This window comes from Camponotus vicinus, unplaced genomic scaffold (assembly GCF_025532165.1).
Source record: "Camponotus vicinus isolate PSW18456_S1 unplaced genomic scaffold, iyCamVici1.0 SCAF_10, whole genome shotgun sequence".
Lineage (NCBI taxonomy): Eukaryota > Metazoa > Arthropoda > Insecta > Hymenoptera > Formicidae > Camponotus > Camponotus vicinus.
This window is the reverse complement of record NW_028141946.1, coordinates 7,040,860-7,059,455: the sequence shown is the minus strand read 5'-3', so window position 1 is coordinate 7,059,455 and position 18,596 is coordinate 7,040,860. Positions and strand designations below refer to the sequence as shown.

The following is an 18,596-nucleotide window of genomic DNA, read 5'->3' as shown; positions in this document are numbered from 1 at the left end:
ATTCATTCATACGACGTAAGATAGTGGTTGTCTAACTTTTCATGATGTTCCGAAATCTTCGAGACTGCGGATTCGCGTAAAGAATATCTTGTCATAATTTTCTTAAAATAAAATTTATAAAATATAAAATTTTATATGCAACATAATTTGCTGAAAAAAGAGACAAAAAAATATAATTGTTTCATTATTTTCATATCGTGATACATAACTTCTGTATCTATGTATGACAAAATTACTTTCACACATTGAGAAACACTGTCACGAATCATCAACATTAGGAGAATGGAAAAACCGTTTGCATATGCGACATGTGTGAATTGTACGTACGAATGTTTAGTAATCATTAAATAGATGTTTAACACCTGCACAATTCACTGTCAACTAGCAAGGACAGAAATTAATTATTCTTCGTTTACGGTAAAATCAGAGATAGTTTTAGTATCTCTGAATCATCGTAAAATGACAAATTAAATTCGTCCCTAGACTATAATTATTACTTTCTTTGTAATTATATTTTTATATTACATATATATATATATATATATATATATATATATATATATATATATATATATATATATATATATATATATGTATAATTTATTTTTAAAAGTTTCATGTTCAATTCACTTCATATGAGAAGTCAATCTAAAACATATTTGAAGCTTACTTTATTTTATCAATCTTTAATATAATTTCCATAAGATGAACATAGCATTTTCAGGCTTTTTACAGAATGGAGTAGCGGCCGGAAAGTTTGTTTCCTCCGACATATTTTTTATTTTTATCGAGGGCTTTTACCTCTGTGTTCATCTCAGAATAATAAAAAAATATTGCGATTTTTCTTTTAACCCATTCATGCGGTTTGTTTACAAAGATGATTCACTGCAGTGCCGAAGCGATGGCATCTTTACCAGGAATGAGACCGCGCTCTTGCTCTACAATGAATCTGCATATCGCAGACTCCCCATATGAGAGTAGCTAATTGCATGCGTTCTTTGAGATAGCAGGCCGCTTTACGTATATAACCAACGCGCGGTCGATCTTTTCCTTCAAACGTCGCTTAAGAGCCCGAGCAGGAGCTAAGAAGTGAGTCGCAAACAGGATATCCACGACAGGAGAGAAGAAAGCTACATGATGAGATTGATGTTGATGGTAAGAATATAAATAATATAATTTATATATATAATTCTATCTACTATATAATTAATTTTCTTATATTAAGTTATATTTTTTAAATATTCTTGATTGGATGTTATTTGGAATGTTTTATAATTTAAATATTATATTACGTCAAAAGCTGTAATCATTATTATACATTAATTTGATTCTTTATGTTTATTTTAATAGAAAGAGCTTAATTTAATACGAATATTGTTAATTGTTGTGATTCTATCGAATAAACTCTATTTAAACTATTAACGCGTCAACTAACTTTTATTTTGTCTATCGAATCGGCAATCAAATAAATATTTTTAGTGTGACGCGAAATTAAAGACGCGGTTACAATTATGTTAAAAGATAAGATTAAACTAACTGTTAACTTTTTTCAAAAATATAATATACTAATCATGTCAATTTTATAGTAATAATATGACATATATGATTATAATTCGTGATATCTTCCAAAATTTTATTTTTAATTTTAATTATGTTTAATGTTCATTAACTATGTGTTTATATTTTTATTAAATCTTGATTTAAATTTTCAGCTTTCTTATATATAAAGAATTTAAGTGTTTTTTAAAATTTATCTTGATTAGAATTTCCTGAATTATAATGAACATAATGTTGAGAAACGTTGAGTACTTTGCCAATCATCAGTAAAAGTAGAAATCGTAAACATTGAAAAAATGTTTTATTATTATAACGCTGAAACATTGAGCAAACAGGTTATTATCGAATCTCGTTAAAAGATCTCACTGCCCAAGAGATTGCAGACGTGACATTTTATTCTAATTAAGTAAATGCTATTGGAACGCATAAAAATGCATAATCTTCCGTATTTTTATTAAGGCATGGATTAAGATTATCCGTGACAGACCACAGAAGATAACGTTTATATGTTTCATCATATAGCAAAAATTATATCAAGAGAGTTTCCGTAGAAGAATCTAAACACACAACAATCTCTCTTTATATTTACCTTAACTTAATATGTATAATACGAATTTATAAACATATCAATATTTTTTATTTATTTTTTTCTTCTAAGCATTAAAATTTATTTTTGTTGAAATAATATAATTTATATTTAAAAACAAAAACGCTATCAAAAAAACTTAACATCTTCATAAATAGTTGAAACAAAATCATAATTGATATATTGTGTAAATATTATTATTAATTTATTTTTCAGTTATTTTTATTAATTGTTTTGCTGAGTTTGAGCACGGCTCGAGCTGAACACGACACAAATGTTATATCGGATTCCACTGTTCGAGCAATCGATGAACCTGATTGCCCACAATCACACAAATCTTCGGATAATAACAAGCGCATCAAACGCCTGCAAATCCGTAATCAAGCTGGATTAGACGGTAAGGTGCAAAGAATTCATCTGGAGTCTGACGAGGAGGATAAACCGGGTATTCGCGCATATGGTTTACCAAAAAAAAGCTTACAAAATAATGGCATTATCGAGAGAATGCATCTTGGAGAGGATCGGATCGATGACGTCTTAAAAAATGGCCGATTGGTAAATATTATTTTTGATTAATCAGTGTAACATATATTTCTGAATACATAATTTGAATTCTAGAGATATCCTTGATTTTCCATTTCTTAAGGTATTGTCTAAAAGATAACATCAAATATATTTAAGAATTATATTAATTTAAATAAGTGTAATACGTAATAAAAAGCAGAAAAATATATCAATAAATATAATAATTTCATTCAGTTATTTTGTTATATCAATACAGTAAGTACATATTAATTCAAATCAGCTTGAAAATCTATCCATATTTTATAAGGAAATTATACACAATAAAATATATTATGTGCATGTATTATGCCTAATGTCATCTCTGATAAATCATTGTATTTTTTTCAGGTGGAGGCCTACGGGATACCAAAGAATAACATGGAGACTAATGGCTTTATTGAAAGACTACCTTTTCCAAGCGCTGATCGTCAGCTTGCCACATTGGGATCGCGACACGAAAACATCAGAGTAAGGAAATCTGTTCGCACAGGATCCGAAAACAAAATCGAAGAAAAGATAGCCGATGAGACAGAAGACATGGAAGCACAGGAAGGAAAGGTCTTCAGGCCATTATTCGTCTACAGACAACAAGTGGCCGCTAGAGAAAGACGAAAGCACGCAAGGAATGCGCACAGAAATCATAGGCATGCGATTCATCAACCTTGCTATCATTGACAAGTGGCCTATTGATCTTACCAAGAAGAACATAAACCTTGACATGTTCTTCATTCAGAAATTAAGCTAGACTTACACTAGATTTCCTAGTAATAATATGCGCGAATGTCTTGATATAAAATACTTTCATTATCAAGTCACATTAATTCTTTGAATAGATTTAAATCTAGTTTTATATATTGTTAAAAGCCTATGTGTATCATCAATTGTATTTAAATAGTGGCTTCAACTATAAATCATTAGAATAATAACATGACACATATTTTTTTAAAAATGAACCTTGCAATTCATATTTCATCTAAACATAATTTTGTTCTTTTCGATACCAAAAAGTATTATAGAAATTAATATTAATCTTAAATAGTAATATTTTAACATATTAGAATATTACAAAGCGCGCGCTATTAGTTCCTTTTAGTAGCACGCTACATGTCACATTAGAATAAAATAGAAAAAAAATTAACATTTATTAGGAAATAATTTTAGCCTATTCTCATTAATTTCAATCTGTTTTTAAAATTAGTTTTTCTGATTATAAGATTTATTAACATATGTATAAACTGATTTATTAACATATGTGTAAACAATTCAGATGCATACATTTTTTTTATAAAAATATAAGCAGAAATGTTTATAAGGAATATGTTTTGTTTTTTCGAGCAGTGTCTTCAATTTGTCGATAAAATTTTTGAGATGGAATGATTGACTTTGGACAATAATTTGAAAAGGTCTTTAATAATAATGATGGCACGTACAATAATGCCTATTGAAATCACCAGTGCTTATACTATCTCTATGGATCTTAATTCTTTTGTAGGTGTAAATATAAAACATTGAATGTGCGATACAGATTTTGAAAACGTAATTCTAGATCTTTCAATTTTTTTATTAACATAGATAGATATAAGACTGATTTTATATTTTAATAAAAATATATATGAAATTAATTAAAGACAGATGTAACATTGATTAATATAATGGAATTATTATCAAATATAATTATTATAACTGGAATATAACTCCAGTTATATAACCATTTAATATAACTGTTCAGCCGTTGCTAATAAACATATACATTAATAATATATACGTTATTTGACAGTTGTGTAACCAGTAGCTAATAAATCACACGTGTTATAATATTTGCTTGATAATATTCGTTTGATCCGCAAATTTGAAAAGTCGGTGAAAAGCAATTATACAATTTTAAAAACAAAAATGCTATAAATGTCTCAATAATCACATTCAATTTCTCGATCATTATTTGACAATATAGGCTAGAATTCAAGATCATAATATCATACAAAATTTAAGATAAATTCAAGAGGCGAACGCATATTAAACATAAAAATACGAAGTGGAAGACAGTTCATTTAAAAAAAATGTACAATTAAAAAATTACTACTCACGTGAGTCTCCTTATTTCATTATCTTTTAATGTAATAAATTATTTTTTTATACTTATGTTGAACATGAATGTAATTATAATTATTGATTACTGTATTTAAATAGTTAAAGATTATTTGTGTTTATTATTATGTTTATTATAATTAATTTTATATAATTTTATATTTATTAATTCATACTTTATCTGGTATAATATTAATCTTATAATATATTAGCATGCATATAAAGATACAGAGTGTGCTTGATATGAGCAAAATTGTTTTTGTTATTGTCATATATGTATTTGAGTTATCATTGCTCCTTGTGTTATTGCCATTCATAGTTTGGAAATGGATCTCTGCAAAGCATCATATAATAACAATTTTAAGAACAATTATTGAAGTAAGATTTAATAATTATTTAATATTATGGATATTAAAAATATCAAATGCAATATTACTATTTTTTGTTTCCTTTTAAATTTTTTAAATATTTCTATCTATTATTGATTTATATATCTATATTTTTAATTTATTTAATTAATTTATAATTTTTTTATAGATTACATTAGAAATGATTATGTGGATTATTTTTGCCGGCGTGTCAATATTTATGACTGTGTTTTTCATATTTGACGATGTATATTGGAGCAAGACACATCATGATAATCAAGAAAAATATTTACATATTATGCTGCCTGATAAGAATGATAAATCTCTCATATCATAAAGTCTCTAAAATCTTATAGAGAAAAAGAATATAATTAAAATTTTGTAAAAGAAGAATATAATTAAAACTTTATAAATAAACAATTTGTTTTAAATTATTGTAAAATATTATATTTAATGTTATAAAATTGATTCTTGAAAACATAGCTGTTTTATGTTTTTTTAATCAAAATTCAAGATATTATAAATTGCAAATAAATTAATGAGAAATAACACAAAAACGACATGTGATTCTTAACCAGAAAATAATTAATGTAACAAATATGTCTTAAGCCGAAAATATATTTAAGCAAATGTAAAAATTTTCAAAGCAACCTTAAATTTATATGTAAATTTTGATTTGAGATAGGAACTTTGAAAAGAATATTATGTCATTATGAAATAGATTAATGATGTATAAAGTAAGAGTCTAATTTTTTTGGATAAATTCTGATATTATTTTTTAGATTTATGATATGATATGATGATACAAAAAAAGAAGCAATGATAAACTTTGAAACTTTCTTGGTATTTGGTCAACATGCATAATATTAAGGAATATTGATTTTATACGTCTTTTTTAAAGCTAATTATAATAATAAAGAGAAAATCTGAAATAAAATATTAAAATTTTTAAAAGGTTCATTTTACAATAAAAAAAAATATTTTATAAAGACAATGATGACAGGCGGTATTAAAAGCACGCCTAAGTTACGATTATTATATGTTGTTCTTTGTCAATTGGGTTGCTATAAGAGAGGCGTATGCACACGTATCTGATCTTCAGTAACGTAACAAGAAATGACACAATTAATTAAATATTCTTTTTGTAAGAAAATATTGTACTATATTATTTTTAAAAAATAGATTTTCTTGATAAATATCACAATTACTTTTATTCCATACATTTATTATAATCAATCCCTCTCTCTCTCTCTCTCTTTCAAGAGAAATTTTTTAAATATAATTCGGAAACAATTAATTTTTGGACATTAGTTTGTTACTTGTATATTTATTTTAATGAGTACTACATGAAAAAATTTGAATTTTTGAAGATTTTATAATTTATGTTTGTAATTTATTATATTTAATTAATGTAAATGATAAAATAATGACTTAACATTATCACTAATTGTCTCTTATCATATTCAAATAATAGCGTTACTTAAGGAATTAAGGAAATAAAAGAGATAATATACAATTTCGTGTCATAATGGAAAATTCTTTCAACCTTGTGCATGCACAAGAACTAAACAACAAGTGTGTTATATCAATTGCAGACGGTACTTATATATACGTGATCTGTCATGTCAAATATCTCAGGCGAATGACAAACATCACGCGACAATTAAAGAGATCTAGTATTTAAATGGTAAAATAAATTTATAAACTAATTTTGTTTTATAGATATGTTAAAGAACCATGTTATAAAACCATGATATAAGATATTTTATGTTCTGCTTTTTTTGAAATTTTTTTAAATGTCAAACCGTTTTTAAATAATCGATATTAAATATTTTTATCTCATTTGATTATTCAAAATTTTATTAAAAAACATTACAAAACATTACATCTTAAATCTTAAACTTTATTTTAGAGAGTTTGTTATTTCAAACTTTCACCAAATTTCAACTAACAAGAAAAGGCATGGACGTGTCCCCCTCCGATTTTGATGAGCTTTTAATATGTTATTTTCTAGACAAAAATAAGGGACACGTATTTTTTTATACGTGCCCATACGCGTGTCTAGAGGGTAAAACATCCCTTTGAAAAAAATCGGTTCTTTCCTTTCGAGATGAATATTTCAGAAACTATAAGAGATAGAAAAAAATTTTTAAATTAAAAGTTAAATGGCTTCAAGAGTATTTTACAATAATACCAAAAAAAATTTTTATTTTTTTAATTTTTCAAAATACCCCCACCACTAAATATATTTTTTTTAATTTTGAAATTTCTTTATTACCAAGTGAAAGGTTATTTTTTTACAAATCCAACCATATATGATTAAGTTATGTTTCGAAAAGTCATTTTCCAGAATTAATTATAAACCTCTCTGTAATACGCTATTCATGTCCGTCCATGCGCTCGATTTTTTGCGCAACACATTATGTTTTTCCGTAATAGAAAATAATTATTAAACAGATACATTATTAAACAGATACATTATTAAACAGATACATCATTAAACAGATAGATTTGAAAGACATTTTATATAATTATCGGAAGTTTTTATCATGTTAGACATTTAACCCTAAGCAGTTGAATATATAATAAATATCAAGACACAAAAAAGTAATTATATGTATACATTAGCGATTCCTCACCGATTTCAATGACTTTGAAATATGTTGTCGGGAACATGATTCTGAACAACTTTTCCTTATACATGTTACCGCCGCTCGGCCTTAGTTTCCGAGATATTTATAAAAATATTTTATAGTTTTGCAATATTGTCACCATTATGAAATAACTTTTTTGCACCATGTATTCAGTTTTTGACAAAGTAATAATGTTTACCAAAAAGAGTTGTAAAGCGAGATCCTACCGGCGGGGTGGCTGCGAGAGGAAGGCCGAAGGCCCCCCTTGCACCCCCCCGCGCGCGCGCGCGCGTGTGTGTGTATGTGTGTGTGTGTAATATACATACATTTCTGATATTTTTTAATTTGTATACACCGAAAAAATTGTATTCTTGAAATGTATACTTTATAAGTCCTCTTAATAAATATTCTTAATAAATAAGAATATATTCTTAATGAATAAGAATATATTCTTAATTTGCGACTTCTACGCCGCAACTCGATTTTCGTATGCGCGACATGTTTCTTCATTTGCCGCTACGCGGCGACACCACTCTTAATTTTTCTCGTATTCAATATTTATCATGAAATGTATATAAAGGACTTGTATTAACGTAAGATCTAAAGTATATTTTTTTCCCTTGGCAGTGGTGCGAAAAAGAGGATGCTGCTCACACAACAGGTTCTCTGTGTGCATGTGAGCTGGCATCCTCTTTCTGACATCACTGTTTATCAGTTTAATTTTAAGCTGAATTTAAAATAATTTATTTAATAATCTGGATTCCTTGTTGGGATTCAGAATATTAAACAGATTATTTGAAATTAGGCGGAAAAAAACTTTTAGACCAATAATTAAATTTATTTGACTTCAACAAAATTTATTAAATCCAAAGAAATATTTTTCTCTGTGTATTAAGAATATCTCTTTAGAAGATTTTCCTCTTAACTTAAGAGGATCCTCTTGGCGCCTATTTTAGTGGTATATATTCTAAAGATAAGTGGCATATTTTTAAGTTAAGAATACAATTTTTTCGGTGTAGAATTTAATACAATTTAATACAATTAAAAAATATCAGAAATGTATGTGTACACACACACACACGCACACACGCGGGGGTTGCAAGGAGGGCCTTCGGCCCCCCCTCCCGCAATCACCCCGTCGGTAGGATCTCGCTTTACAACTCTTTTTGGTAAACATTATTACTTTGTCAAAAACTGAATACATGGTGCAAAAAAGTTATTTCATAATGGTGACAATATTGCAAAAAAATAATTGCCATAAAATATTTTTATAAATATCTCAGAAACTAAGGCCGAGCGGCGATAACATGTATAAGGAAAAGTTGTTCAGAATCATGCTTCCGACAACATATTTCAAGGTCATTGAAATCGGTGAGGAATTGCTAATGTGTATAATTACCCACAAAAATAATATATTATATAAATTGTTATAGTCTGAAAGACTATAAATTTATTTTACATAAATTTTATCATTAAAATGCGATGAAATGTTCGCGAACTGCGTAAAACCGCCACCTTAGCGAATCAAGCTCGAGTTCGCCAGAAATGCGAAAATGCATACATAAGGATGTCGACTTTGAAACGCCTTCGCCATAAAATTCATCATGACCTTATGGTCATGTTGCTAGGCGATCCCCTCCCAAATTTTGCTAAAAACTAGTAAATAAAAACCGCTCACCGCAAGCGCGCGACGGACAATCGTTAAGAAAACATCAATCAATAAAGAGTGTATCTGAATCTGTTGGAGCGAGATAGTATAAAAGTTGTTGTTTTGCGAGTGTTAACGTGACAATTGTAAGAAAACGATAGTACTTTTTACAAATTTTATGAGTTATGATATACTAGATAATAAAATTATGATATACTAGAAATAAATTATATTCATCAAAATCTAGGTCAATAATTAGATAAAATCACTAATTTTTATATCGTTGTAAAACAAAGTTTCGTTGTAACAATTTTTATATCGTTATAAAAAAATTTCACAAATAGTGATATATAAAAAAAGCTTTCATCGTAATATATAAGTAACGTCGATTGCAATCGCGACTGCAGTAGTTGCGATTTCTAATGATCAGATCGTATAGTGGGAAAAATTGATGATCAAGACAGGTGAATTTTTCAGAATCATCTTTTAACAGCGTGTTTCAGCCATAATCGGCAAGACGTAGGCCCAACCGATGCAGTATACGCTCCGATAATATACCCCACTCGCTACCGACAAAGTTGCGGGCCGAGAGTTCATCGTTTCATTATGTGACGCGCAGCGAAGTCTTGATAAAAACCTCTTGCTAGAGCATGCGTGATGGATCACGCATCCAAGGACAGTCGTGTTATGATAACTGAGCTAGCTTCAACGACGCTAGTTCAAGTCGCGTTAATATTTTACAACTGCCTTCTTTTTTTCTTTGTTGTCTGTTGAACTCGTGTACAAAGTACATAGCTAGTATTAATCGATACCAGTCGGTGCCAGACGTCGCGATCTTAACGTTCGATATTTCACGATTGGATTTAATAGGGAATTGAGGCATAAGTGCGTGCGCGAATCGGCGCCGAAATTTTCAAATTCGCTAAAAAGAGTATCATGAAATACGTCGCGGCGCTCGACGTCGGTACCACTACGGTACGCTTTCACATTCTGGATGAGAAAACAGTCACGGTAGCTTCCTCAGCGGAAAAGGTTCGTTGCAATTTAATTTTTATATTTTCTAAAGATTGTGAACGTCAATTGCGAGCGAACAGAAGATTCCAATATTCAATATGATGTAATTAAAATTGAAAATGTGTGATTATACACTAATACATACACATACAGAACTTTTTAAATCTCGTTAAAGAGTGAGATAAGAAAAAAATTAAGAAGCTATTATTGAGGAAAATTGTAATATCATATATAAAATTCTTTTCTGCGATATATTGTATAATATATTGTATAATAAATATATAAACATAATTTTAAAAAATTAAATAATTTATGTGCGAGCGGAAATTTTTGAAAGACCGTAATTTTTAGTTTTAATGATGCTATTGAAAAGACTAATAAGTCGGAGCAAATACTAAATTGACGACACACCAAGCCTTAATAATGTAATAAAATGCAAATAAAAACAGTGAGTTGAGTATTTTTAGAATATTATTGAGAAATTACTTGATCTGCGTGAATCGAATTATCTATTTCAACAGCTGATATCGATTACGTAGACTGTGATATTTGATGTGTGTGTGTGTGTATATATATATGTATATATATATAATGTAATAAAATGCAAATAAAAACAGTGAGTTGAGTATTTGTAGAATATTATTGAGAAATTACTTGATCTGCGTGAATCGAATTATCTATTTCAACAGCTAATATCGATTACGTAGACTGTGATATTTGATGTGTGTGTGTGTGTATATATATGTATATATATATATACATATATATATATATATATATATATATATATATATATATATAAACAATAAAATAATATTTTATTTAAATTTACAGTAGGCATATTCAATGGAATATCTCAAAGTAATTTTATCGAATTCTAAATTTAAATCACAAAGAAATAATTATTTTTTTTTAATATAGTTAATTGAAATAAAAATTAATATTAAGTCAAACATAAATAGATATTTTTATACTTATATCTTTACAATGTTATGATAATTTTTGGTGACTATTGTTAGTCTCTTTGATATTTAACACGGTGATATTTATGTAAATATTATATTAAATAAGTAAATGACAGATTTTTCAAAGAATTGTGCATCTTTTTCTTTTAATTGAGAGAATATAAAACAAATAATAAATCTTGCATAGAATTTTTTTGCAGTAACATCAGCATAAATTATAATAGAATATCATAAATAATAATCCATATAAATAATAATAGTGGAATATTTTGTATATATTTTCAAAAGCTAAAAAATAGAATTTTAAATTTGAAATTCTTAAGTGTTGACATGTCTTATATAAAATGTAGCGATATTTTGCGTCGACTACATATTTATAAAAAACCTTATTGTACAATTTTTTATCTGTAACGAGCTAATTATAATTTTTTTAAAAGGAAAAATTAATATCAATATATTGCGGATATAGTAAGAAAGGGAAAAATGTAACAGAGATCAAGAGAACTGTCTATAGAATACCTTGAAGTCAAGGTAATCAAGTTAACATGAAAGTGCTTTCCAGCTCGCGGATTAATAAACTCAGAATAAAGTTACTAGGACACTCCACGGCAGACTGCATTCGTCGTGCATACTTATAAGTGCTTAACATCGATTTAACCAGGACGATGCAAAGGTCGTTGCCAATGGCAATAAATTACTTTCTATTTCGCACACGTGAACTTCTCTAATATCTTGAATCACAAATATTTAACTTGAAATTTGCAAAAATAAATATATTTACATTTTCACTATTAAAAAATATGCTTCAGTATTTTGCGTTCGTTAAAAATATTAATCAATATTAATTCATATTATTATTATTACTTCAATAATATGGTTAGTAAATTATATTTAATATTTATAAAAAATCAGAAAAAAGAGAATAATTTTTATTAAAGCTTGTATTATTATCTTTTGATTAATATTTTTCTGTCATTGAGAGATTGAAGCGGATTTTTTACAAATTAAATTTAATTAAATTTTTTAAATTGGGTACAACTTTTTCAAAATTATTTATAAACGGATCTTGTGCATACTGAATATGTATGATATAAAAATATAGAAACCTTGTTGATTTAATTCAAGATAAATACATATTTAATAAAGCTGTTTCCAATTAATACAGAGAAGAAAATTAAACAGAAAGAGTTTAACCAAGCTATTTGTTCAAATAGTTATTTAGCATAAGTAAATTCAAATTGATTCATGTGTGCATACATATGTGTTATTGGAAAAAAATTATCAATATTATCTGGCATTAAATTCTTTCATTACAGAATTTAATTTAGGTATAATAACAAAGATATTTTTTTCCTCTGTATTTATTATCATTATTAATACGTTTCAAGTAATATTCATGTTATTTGTAATAATTAGCTTTTTATATTTACTTTGTATTGCAAAAAAGTCTTTTTTTCGATTTTCTATATTCTTGAATTTTGTGAGAAACTTCAATATTTTATAATATAACAACACATTTTATAATCCAAAAACTAAAAATTAATAAAATTAAAATAATAAAATTATTTATAAAACTTACTTCACAGATTATTTTAATCTTTATGTATATGATAATGTTTCTTGAGTTATATAAATTCTAAATTAATTAAAACTTAATTAATGCAAAAGTCTATTTTAATTTTAAAGATATGAGTCCTTGAAGTATAATAATTTTTACTTTATCTAGAACTTTTTTTTTAGAAATTTATGTAGAAATATTTTCCCGCAGTGTATACTTTTCATATAAAACAAGATCAAGATAATGCATTATTTATTTACTGTATGACACGAAATCTAATCATCCATCGTTTTATACGAAAATAAATCGTACATAAAGAACATTTATTAGGAAGTATGAAGTAGAAGCGAATGAGAGAGAGAGAGAGAGAGGAAGAAAGAGAGAGAGACTCAAAAATTCGAGTGTGAAAACGCATTGTAATTCCAAAATCATACATGTTAGTGGCTATAAAGAAGGTATGAAATACGAATAAACATAATGTACTTTATTTTTTTTAATGTAGATAAAACTGATTTATCCAGAACCTGGATTTGTGGAAATAGATCCGGATCACTTATGGCAAATTATAATAAAAGTAATCAAGGATACATTAAAGAGTAAGTTATAAAAATTGTTTTTCTATTCATAAAATAATAATTAAATACTGAATTGGTTCCCAATAATTTTAATGACAATAGGTAAAATTCATACGGTCCTTAAATATATATACACATCTGGCGATATTTATAATTCTGCTCAATAAGAATTAAAATGATAAGAGAAAATAAATATACAGAAATATAATTGTTTAAATATAACTGTCACAGTTGTTTATGCAAAGCACACGAATCTTCTCCATAATCTGGAATGGATAAACGCAGAAAATTTTTGGTTTCACGCATTTTCAGTAGACATTTGAAGTTTCAGTTGAAGTCATGTGTCTTAATTCGTTAATTATTTTGATAATTGACAAGATTAAAAAAGTGATGTACTGCTTACGTGCTGGTTTATTTTTAATTTGTACTGGTTCTAATCAATTTTATTCTAATAAATAAAATTATTTATTGAAAAATTTGATTAATTTTTCCGCATCGAAAGATCAACATCGGCTTGAATTGAACCTTTGGCTACCCATTAAATGTGTGTTAAACCTCATTTCTGTATTTCAATCTGTTCTAGAAATGTTCATCGTAAACCGAGGTGTCAGCAATCGGACGCATCGAAAGTAAGCAATCACATATCATGCTTGCGACACTCGATGCAGTTAAATGCTTGTTTATTTATTATTTCGCCAGTTAATTATTTTCAGGCCTTATAAAGCATTTAATTTGATTAAATAAAATATTTTTTGTTCCATATATGAGTCTGGTTTTATGAGTGGTGGAATGCTGTCTTTTTTCTTTTTTTTTTATATAAATAAAAATGTACGCGGTTTATATCACATGTGCGGCAGATATTACAATATCTATCTAGATCATTTTGAGCTTGTTATATTCCCTTACGAAAAAAAGTTTAAAACTAGATATTAAGAAAAGAGCACAAGGATATATATATATCCTTGTGCTTTTTTCTTAATATCTACTTTTAAATTTTTCTTCGTAAGAAAATATAACAAGTTCAAGATGATATATATATATAACTTCGCAGGGATTTTGCCGGATTATGATCGATTGATATCTTTTTTTATGTTCAATTTGTTGTTTGTGTATTTTATGTTGTAACTTATGTTATAATCTCGGACTGAGACCAATTTATTCCGTTTATGGTTTTAGACAGCGAGATCGATCCGAGGTCTATCGTTTGCTTTGGAATTTCATCGCAACGAGCCAGCTTTATTACTTGGAATTTGAAGACTGGAAAACACTATCACAAGTGAGAGCGACAAAGATGACAAAAGTATTTCGGTTTGAATAAAGTTTCACGATCGTGTAATATTGTTATTTTAGATTTATAACATGGAAAGATCAACGAGCGTCTGCTCTGGTTAATGAGTGGAATCAGTCGATGACGATGAAAGGTTTTCGAATAGTCTCGCGTATTTTGCATACTATTACAAGAAATAACCGCTTTCTGGCCGGTAGCGTCTTGAAGTTTATGAATATGCAGGTTGAAAAATATTTTTATTGTTTATATTTTCAATTACACACACACACACACACACACACACACACACACACACACACACACACACACACATACACACACACACACACATATTTATTTATATATATGTTTATCTATATTATCAATGTATGTTTTAACACTCTTTCAATGATTTCTAAATCGTTCTTTCTTCGTCAAAAATAAATTGTTAGAGCATCAATTTCGCTTTATAAAGCTTTATGAAGCTTTCTAGCTTTTTGCTAACTACTCTCTCGGTTAATATTCCCTTAAGAGCTTAATTTCGAGCTTCTGCTTTGTTGCAGGTTAACTTGAAGTTAGTATGGGTTCTCCAGAATATATCAGGTCTTCGAGAAGCAGCTTCTAACGGAGAAATGGCATTCGGAGGTGTAGATTGTTGGCTTTTATACAAATTAACAGGTAAAATAATTATATTTTTAATTAAATATATTTTACTTTTATATTCTATATCTATTTTAAAATATCCATAACATTGTTAAATGTATATGATATTTCCTTATATACTTGTTAACATTTTATTATATTTGCAATAATTAGTACAATTATGTTGTACTCTAATAGCCATATATTTTTCATTCATTGCAGGAAAGCATATAACGGATGTTTCAAGTGCCTCAGCCACTGGTATATTCGATCCATTTGAAATGAAATGGTCCAATTGGCTGTTGTATATGTTACAATTACCACACAATATTCTTCCAGAAGTAGTAGATACAGCGGGCAACTTTGGAATTATACCCGAAAGCTTGTTCGGAGCTGAAATTCCCATTTATTGCTCAGTAAGTAATGAAGTTACAAAGTATCTTGACATGAACAAATCACGTTTAATTTGATGACTAATTATACAAGAGTTATAATTATCCACGGGATATATATTGTATTATATACAAGACTTGAGAGATGATTTTGAAGTTAAGGAATATTTTTATTTCTAATAATAAAATTTTAGATGGCCGACCAAGCAGCATCCTTATTTAGCTCAGGATGTTTCAAGCCCGGTGATCTTAAAGTTACTATGGGAACAGGTACTTTTCTAAATGTCAATACAGGACGGAAACCACATGCATCAGTTGCTGGTAATTTTGGGAATTTATATTACTCATTTTATGCGGAGATATTCTGTTTAATATATCAATATGTTGTATATATTATAAAATATATCGCGTGTGTGTGTCGAGTAAATAATAATAAACTTTAAAATATATAAAATAAGCTTTAAAATAAATAAACATATATATATATTCTAAACAGATATATAAATTAAAAAATTGTTTATAGGACTTTATCCAGTTGTTGGATGGCGAATCGGAGAAGAACTAATATATGTTGCAGAAGGATCTTCAAGTGACACTGGTATATTAATTGAATGGGTTAAATCAATAGGTAACTCATCAGCTTTCAAATTTTATATAAAAATTTTACATTAAATTTATAAATTTATTTAAAAAAAAGAGAAAGAAACAGACAAATTAAATTATCTGACTATATCTTTAATTATTTATATAAAACATTTTATCATGTATATACAATATAATTTAATTTGTATATCTACTCTGTATCTATAAATGTAAATGTAATCTTTTGAAAGAAGAAAAAAGACCTTATTTTTAGAAACAATTCAATTTTACTTTATTGTTATATATTAATTTCGATTATATGATTGCCGCAGGAATTGTGAACGATGCTACAGAAACAGCTGATATGGCGAACTCAGTCAATGACACTGATGGAGTATATTTCGTCCCGGCATTCAGCGGACTACAAGTATTATAACGAATTTCTTTCGATATCAAGATAAAAATTTCCTTTCATGCAATAAGACGAACATTTTCGAATTAGAAAATTATTTCTAAAGCTTTCTTATTGACTCTTTATATATCCATGAAAATGAAAAATAAAGTAAAAAATATACTGTCTTGTCAATATGGCAAATTTGTATTTACGAAATACAAATTTACTTTAAGAAATTTCTTTTTAATCAGCATTTAAAGAATATTATTTCGACATATTTAGGAGATATTTTATTTCCATTTTCTGCTTCAGATCTGAAAGAGGAAAAAACACTGAATTGGTTATAAATACTCACTTTAAAAAAACATCACACAGAAATATACATAAATAACATATGTGTGTTATTTATTGTTTCAGGCACCTATAAATGATTATACAGCCGCAACCGGTTTCTTAGGAATAAAGCCTACCACGAAAAAAGAGCATATCGTCCGATCTTTATTAGAGAGTCTCGTTTTTAGGATTCAACGACTTCACGAATGCTTGCGCAATGAAACTTCCTTTACATATCAAAAAATAAAGTAAAAATTATACAATAATATTACTATATACTTAACAATTCATAGTTTATAATTTATAATCATCAACAATTCATAGTTTATAATTTATAATCTTTGTCATTGTTAACAATGATGCAAGGATCTTAATGAAAGATGATGCTGATAATAATATTACGAAAAAAAGGGTTATTAATTTCTCTGTAATCGATTTCTGCTATTCTCTACGCGATAATTAAACTCCAATAACGTAATATTAATAAAAAATATCAATTAATCCAAATATATCGTTTTGTAGGGTCGACGGTGGAGTTTCCCAAAATGATTTTATTATGCAATCGTTGGCTGATTTGACGGGATTAGATGTAGAACGTCCAAAATCTGTTGAGATGTCCATTTTAGGAGTAGCATTCCTAGCTGGTTTACAATGTGGTATGAATCATGCAATTTTATTATTACGAATTATTTATATTTCTCATATATCTAATAATTTAAAAAGTTTTTATTCTTTCAAAAGTGTGTGTGCTGTACTATTTCTTTTTATATTACTTATAATTAAACAAAACACATTAATAAAAGACTAATTTTCATGTATATTTTTACGATTTTCTATTCTTTAACTCACTTGATTTTATAAGAAACAAGAAAAAAGAAATTATTTATCGACTAAGACACACACACACACACACACAAAATTATTTTTGTCCAGATGATATGAGATTATAATAAGCTTAAGTAAAATTAAATGTTATATAATATGTGCGTTTATTATATATATATATATATATATATATATATATATATATATGTATATATATATATCAATTAAATTAGCAATTGATAATTTTTAATATATCGGAATTTAATTTCAGGATTGTGGAAGAGCAGAGAAGAAATATCGATGTTACATCAACTAGATAAGATATTTAAACCAAATAAAGAATCACAATCATTTTATCAGCATGCATATAACCAATGGAAACGCGCGGTGGAGCGTTTCAAAAATTGGTACTAACGATAATTTCTAAATAAAAATCCATTTTTTATGAATATATACATATTAAGAATTTGTAATTAAGAATTTGTATTATGAAAACGGGTTTAATGTATTTATACTATTCGATATCGCAATGTAAATTAATGAAAATATTTAATATTAAAAATTACAATAGAAGAATATAGTTTTTCTAATACGAAATATGCGTTAAT

General features: G+C 27.3%; 2 protein-coding genes across 5 annotated transcripts; both read left to right on the top strand.

Annotated features, from left to right (window-relative positions):
* Positions 1–998: 998 nt before the first annotated feature.
* On the top strand, positions 999–3,633 carry LOC145961049 (uncharacterized). Its single transcript, XM_083080878.1, has 3 exons — positions 999–1,155; positions 2,360–2,698; positions 3,056–3,633. The coding sequence occupies exons 1-3, from the start codon at positions 1,135–1,137 to the stop codon at positions 3,380–3,382; spliced, it is 687 nt and encodes a 228-aa protein (XP_082937004.1). The 5' UTR covers positions 999–1,134; the 3' UTR covers positions 3,383–3,633.
* A 5,849-nt stretch (positions 3,634–9,482) lies between these two features.
* Positions 9,483–18,566, top strand: LOC145960389 (glycerol kinase 5). Of its 4 annotated transcripts, none has more exons than XM_083079810.1 (13): positions 9,483–9,587; positions 9,919–10,473; positions 13,481–13,574; positions 14,730–14,829; positions 14,904–15,063; positions 15,384–15,498; positions 15,685–15,878; positions 16,049–16,175; positions 16,378–16,482; positions 16,769–16,863; positions 17,248–17,411; positions 17,686–17,819; positions 18,260–18,566. In XM_083079810.1, the coding sequence occupies exons 2-13, from the start codon at positions 10,378–10,380 to the stop codon at positions 18,400–18,402; spliced, it is 1,527 nt and encodes a 508-aa protein (XP_082935936.1). In that variant the 5' UTR covers positions 9,483–9,587; positions 9,919–10,377; the 3' UTR covers positions 18,403–18,566. The 4 variants fall into 4 exon arrangements, with proteins under 4 accessions (XP_082935936.1, XP_082935939.1, XP_082935938.1 ...); XM_083079813.1 differs by having other exon boundaries at positions 9,505–9,587; positions 9,945–10,473; XM_083079812.1 differs by having other exon boundaries at positions 9,507–9,587; positions 9,935–10,473.
* The last annotated feature ends 30 nt before the right edge of the window (positions 18,567–18,596 follow it).

Bases quoted from the DNA above. Each gene is read 5' to 3' on its own strand.
- LOC145961049 (XM_083080878.1), top strand. From the start codon at position 1,135: ATGATGAGATTGATGTTGATG. The intron at 1,156-2,359 runs GTAAGAATATAA...TTTATTTTTCAG, and splicing joins TGATGAGATTGATGTTGATG to TTATTTTTATTAATTGTTTT. The intron at 2,699-3,055 runs GTAAATATTATT...TATTTTTTTCAG, and splicing joins TCTTAAAAAATGGCCGATTG to GTGGAGGCCTACGGGATACC.
- LOC145960389 (XM_083079810.1), top strand. From the start codon at position 10,378: ATGAAATACGTCGCGGCGCTCGACGTCGGTACCACTACGGTACGCTTT. The intron at 10,474-13,480 runs GTTCGTTGCAAT...TTTTTAATGTAG, and splicing joins TAGCTTCCTCAGCGGAAAAG to ATAAAACTGATTTATCCAGA. The intron at 17,820-18,259 runs GTATGAATCATG...ATTTAATTTCAG, and splicing joins CCTAGCTGGTTTACAATGTG to GATTGTGGAAGAGCAGAGAA.